Source organism: Salvelinus namaycush, chromosome 10 (genome assembly GCF_016432855.1).
Source record: "Salvelinus namaycush isolate Seneca chromosome 10, SaNama_1.0, whole genome shotgun sequence".
NCBI classification, from domain to species: domain Eukaryota; kingdom Metazoa; phylum Chordata; class Actinopteri; order Salmoniformes; family Salmonidae; genus Salvelinus; species Salvelinus namaycush.
Window position 1 is genome coordinate 49,907,761 of NC_052316.1, and position 5,860 is coordinate 49,913,620.

At 47.1% G+C, this 5,860-nt stretch overlaps 1 protein-coding gene across 1 annotated transcript in view; it reads right to left on the reverse strand.

The window, feature by feature from the left end:
- Positions 1-4,784, reverse strand: part of gtpbp6 (GTP binding protein 6 (putative)) — a 27,486-nt gene extending 22,702 nt beyond the window's left edge. Inside the window, exon 1 of the mRNA XM_039003051.1 lies at positions 4,766-4,784. Coding sequence (XP_038858979.1) covers positions 4,766-4,784 — 19 coding nt within the window. The remainder of the gene's footprint in view (positions 1-4,765) is intronic.
- Between the last annotated feature and the right edge of the window lie 1,076 nt (positions 4,785-5,860).

Below are 5,860 nucleotides of genomic sequence, written 5' to 3' on the forward strand. Positions count from 1 at the left end.
ACACACTTAATGTATGGTAGATATGGTAGTATAGTGGTCTGAGGTAACACCTTAATGTATTGTAGATAGTAGTAGTGGTCTGTGGTAACACACTTAATGTATTGTAGATATGTGGTCAGTACAGTGGATCTGAGGTAACACACTTAATGTATGTATATGTGTTATAGGGCTGATGTAACACACTTAATGTATTGTGATATGTGGTAGTAGAGGTCTGAGGTAACACACTTAATGTATTGTAGATAGTGGTAGTAGAGGTCTGAGGTAACACACTTAATGTATTGTAATATGTGGTAGTAGAGGTCTGAGTACACACTTAATGTATTGTAGATATGTGGTAGTAGAGGTCTGAGGTAACACACTTAATGTATTGTAGATATGTGTAGTAGTGATCTGAGGTAACAACTTAATGTATTGTAGATATGTGGTAGTAGTGGTCTGAGGTAACACACTTAATGTATTGTAGATATGTGTGTTAGTAGTGGTCTGATGGTAACACCTTAATGTATTGTAGATATGTGGTAGTATGGTCTGAGGTAACACACTTAATGTATTGTAGATAGTGGTAGTAGTGGTCTTGAGGTTAACACACTTAATGTATTGTAGATATGTGTTAGTAGAGGTAGAGGTCTGAGGTAACACACTTAATGTATTGTATATTGTGGTAGTTGGGTAGTGGTCTGAGGTAAACACACTTAATGTATTGTAGATATGTGGTAGTTGGGTAGTGGTCTGAGGTAACACACTTATGTATTGTAGATATGTGGTAGTAGTGGTCTGAGGTAACACACTTAATGTATTGTAGATATGTGGTAGTAGTGGTCTGAGGTAACACACTTAATGTATTGTAGATATGTGGTAGTAGTAGGTCTGAGGTAACACCTTAATGTATTGTGATATGTGGTAGTAGTGGTCTGGTAACACACTTAATGTATTGTAGATATGTGGTAGTAGTGGTCTGAGGTAACACCTTAATGTATGAGATATGTGGTAGTAGTTGGTCTGAGGTAACCACACTAATGTATTGTAGATATGTTGGTAGTAGTGGTCTGAGGTAACACACTTAATGTATTGTAGATATGTGGGTAGTAGTGGTCTGAGGTAACACACTTAATGTATTGTAGATATGTGGTAGTATTGGTCTGAGTAACACACTTAATGTATTGTAGATATGTGGTAGTAGTGGTCTGAGGTACACACTTATGTGTTTGTAGATATGTGGTAGTAGTGGTCTGAGGTAACACACTTAATGTATGTAGATATGTGGTAGTAGAGGTCTGAGGTAACACACTTAATGTGTTGTAGATATGTGGTAGTAGAGGTTTCTGAGGTAACACACCTTATGTATTGTAGATATGTGGTAGTAGTGGTCTGAGGTAACACACTTAATGTATTGTAGATATGTGGGTAGTAGTGGTTTGAGGTAAACACACTAATGTGATTGTAGATATGTGGTAGTAGAGGTCCTGAGGTAACACACTTAAGTATTGTAGATATGTGGTAGTAGTGGTCTTAAGGTAACACACTTAATGTATTGTAGATATGTGGTAGTAGTGGTCTGAGGTAACACACTTAATGTATTGTAGATATGTTGTAGTAGTGGTCTGAGGTAACACACTTAATGTATTGTAGATATGTGGTAGTAGTGGTCTGAGGTAACACACTTAATGTATTGTGAAATCTGTTGTGAAATGTATTGTAATGTTAAAATTTTTTTTTTATGTATAATTTAATGTTGCTGGACGCCAGGAAGAGTAGCTGCTGCCTTGGCAGGAACAATTGGTACATAAACGGACGGTATCTCGCCTGACAATCATGGATCCATAAACCCTAGGCAAGAGCTATAGCTGACTGCCTTGATCAGGAACCAATGGGGATCCCATAATAAACCTCAGGAAGAGTAGCTGCTGCCTTGGCAGGAACATAATGGGGATCATAAATAACCCCAGAAGTAGTAGCTGCTGCCTTGGCAGGAACTAATGGGATCCATAATAAACCCCAGGAAGAGTAGCTGTGCCTTGGCAGGAACTAATGGGGCATCAATAATAAACCCCCAGGAAGGGTAGTCTGCTGCATTGGCTACGGAAAACTACATGGGGATCCATACTAAAACCCAGGAAGAGTAGCTGTGCCTTAGGCAGAACTAATGGGGCATCCATATATAACTCCAGGGAAGAGTGCTCTGCGCTAGGCAGGAACTATGGGGAACCATATAAACCCCAGGAAGTAGCTCGTGCGGAACTGATGGGATCTATCCCCGGGAGCTGCTGCCTTGGCAGGAACAATGGGGATCCATAATAAACCCAGAAGGTAGCCTGCTGCCTTGGCAGGAACTAATGGGGATCCATAATAAACCCCAGGAAGAGTAGCTGCTGCCTTGGCAGGAACTAATGGGCGTCCTAATAAGCCCCAGGACGGAGTAGCTGCTGCCTTGCGGAACGAATGGGGCTCCATTTAATAAACCCAGGAAGTAAGTAGCTTGCTGCGTTGACAGAACTAATGGGGAGCCTTAATAAAACCCCCGGAGGTAGCTGATAGCCTTGGCAGGAACTAAATGGGTGATCATACTAAACCCCAGGAAGAGTATGCTGCTGCCTTGGCAGGAAATAATGGTCAATAATAAACCCCAGGAAGAGTAGCTGCTGCATTGGCAGGAAACTAATGGGGATCCATAAGAAAACCCAGGGAAGAGTAGCTGCCTGCCTTGGCAGGAGAACTAATGTGGGAGCCATAATAAACCCACAGGAAAGACTGCTGCCTTGGCAGGAACTAATGGGGATTCCATAATAAACCCCAGGATGAGTATAGCTGCTGCCTGGCAGGAACTATGGGGATCCTAATAAAGCCCGGAGCAGTAGTGCCTGCCTGACAGGAATAAATGGGGGTTCAAAATAAACCCAGGAAGAGTAGCTGCTGCCTTGGCAGGAAACTATGGGGATCCATTAATAAACCCAGGAAGAGTACTGCTGCCTTGCAGGACTATGGGGATCCATAATAAACACCCAGGACAGGATAAGTTCGCTGCATTGGCAGGAACTAATGGGGATCCATGATAAACCCCAGGGAAGGGTAGCTGCTGCCCTTTGGCAGGGAACTAATGGGGATCCATAATAACCCCAGGAAGAGTAGCTTGCGCCTTGGCGAACTAAGGGGATCCGATAATAAACCCAGGAAGAGTAGCTGCGCCTTAGGCAGGAACTAATGGGGAATCCATAATGAACCCCAGGAAGAGTAGCTGCTAGCCTTGGACCAGGAACTAAGGAGGTTCATAATAAACCACAGAAGAGTAGAGCTGCTGCCTTGGCAGGAACTATGGGGAGGTCACTAATAAACACCAGGAAGAGTTACCTGCTGCCTGGCTAGGAACTAATGGGGATCATAATAAACCCCAGGAAGAGTAGCTGCTGCCTGCGCAGGAACTAATGGGGATCCATAATAAACCCAGGAGAGTAGCTGCTGCCTTAGGGGGCAGGGGGGAACTAATGGGGATCCATGAATAAACCCCAAGGATGAGAAGCTGCTTGCCGTTGCGGAACTAATGGGGATCCATTAATAATAACCCCAGAAGAGTAGCTGCTGCCTTGACAGGAACCAAAATGGGGTTCATAATTAAACCCATGAAGAGTAGCTGCTGCCTTAGGCAGGAAAATCTAATGGGAGTCCAGTAATAAATGTTTGATAGTATTTGATTTACCATTCCCATGATTCCAGCATCCAGCCATTACACCAAGCCTGTTCTCCAATGAATGTGACAAAGTGCTATCCGCCTCTCACCAAGTGTATAGCCATATCCCTGTCTTGCACACAGTTGAAATTCCTGTCCACCACATGGTTCCGTAACCCGTCCCTCACCACAGCTGGTATAGCACACCGCCCACAATGGAATCCTTCCCTGTCTACTCACCACAGTTGGTTATAGCCATCAATCCCTGCTACTCTCACCACAGTTTGGTATAGCCCATAACCCTCGTCTCATCACCACAGTCGGTATACGCCTCCATCACCCGTCTCTCACACCAGTTGGTATCCAGCCCATAATCCCCCGTCTCTCACCACAGTTGTGTATAAGCCCAAATCCCCGTCTCTCACCACAGTTGGTATAGCCATCACCTCGTCCTTCACCACAGTTAGGTATAGGCCCATCACCTGTCACTCTCACCACAGTTGGTATAGCCCATAATCCCCTGTCTCTCACCACAGTTGGTATAGCCCATAATCCCCTGTCTCTCACCACAGTTGGTATAGCCCATAACCCCGTCTCTCACCACAGTTGGTATAGCCCATCACCCCGTCTCTCACCACAGTTGGTATAGCCCATGTAATCACGCATCCGGTGTTCAGCCTCCTCACCCCAGTTGGTATAGCCCATAAACCCGTTCCCCGTTGTTACTCCATCCCGTCCACAACGTTGCCACCGTATCCCCGTGGTATAGCCCTACCCCGTCTCTCACCACTAGTTGGTATAGCCCATGCACCCCGTCTCTCACCAAAGTTGTATAAGCCCATATACCCCGTCCTCTCACCACAGTTGGTATAGCCCAAACGTCTCCCCGTGTAGCCATACCGTCTCCACTCACAGTTTGGTTAGCTATAACCCGTCTCTCATTATTACCCATACCGTTCTCTCACCACAGTTGGTATAGCCCATAACCCCGTCTCTCACCACAGTTGGTATAGCCCATCACCCCGTCTCTCACCACAGTTGGTATAGCCCATAACCCCGTCTCTCACCACAGTTGGTATAGCCCATCACCCCGTCTCTCACCACAGTTGGTATAGCCCATAACCCCGTCTCACCACAGTTGTCAGCCATCACTACTCACCACAGTTGATAGCCTAACTCACACAGTTTCCCATAACCCCGTCTCTCACCACAGTTAGTATAGCCCATCAACCCCATCCCCCCGTTCTCTCACCCAGTTGGTATAAGCCCATAGAACAACCCCCCTAGTCACCCCGTATCAACCCTAGTCACCCCGTATCAACCCCTAGTCACCCCGTATCAACCCCTAGTCACCCCCGTGTCAACCCCTAGTCACCCCGTGTCAACCCCGTGTCAACCCCTAGTCAACCCCGTGTCAACCCTAGTCACCCCTATCACCCCGTGTCAACCCCCTAGTCACCCCGTGTCAACCCTAGTCACCCCGTGTCAACCCCTAGTCACCCCGTGTCAACCCTAGTCACCCGTATCAACCCCTAGTCACCCGTATCAACCCCTAGTCACCCCGTATCAACCCCTAGTCACCCCGTATCAACCCTAGTCACCCCGTATCAACCCCTAGTCACCCCCGTATCAACCCCTAGTCACCCCGTATCAACCCTAGTCACCCCGATCAACCCTAGTCACCCCGTATCAACCCCTAGTCACCCGTATCAACCCGTATCAACCCCTAGTCACCCCGTATCAACCCTAGTCCCCCCCTATATCAACCCCTAGTATCCCGTATCAACCTAGTCACCCCGTATCAACCCTAGTCACCCCGTATCAACCCCTAGTCACCCCGTATCAACCCCTAGTCACCCCGTATCAACCCCTAGTCACCCCGTATCAACCCCTAGTCACAACCGTATCAACCCCTAGTCACCCCCTATATCAACCCCTAGTATCCCCGTATCAACCCCTAGTATCCCCGTATCAACCCCTAGTCACCCCGTATCAACCCCTAGTCACCCCGTATCAACTCCTAGTCACCCCTAGTCACCCAGTATCAACCCCTAGTCACCCCTAGTCACACCGTATCAACCCCTAGTCACCCCTAGTCACCCCTAGTCACCCCGTATCAACCCCTAGCATCCCCGTATCAACCCCTAGTCACCCCTATCAACCCCTAGTCACACCTAGTCACCCCGTATCACCCCT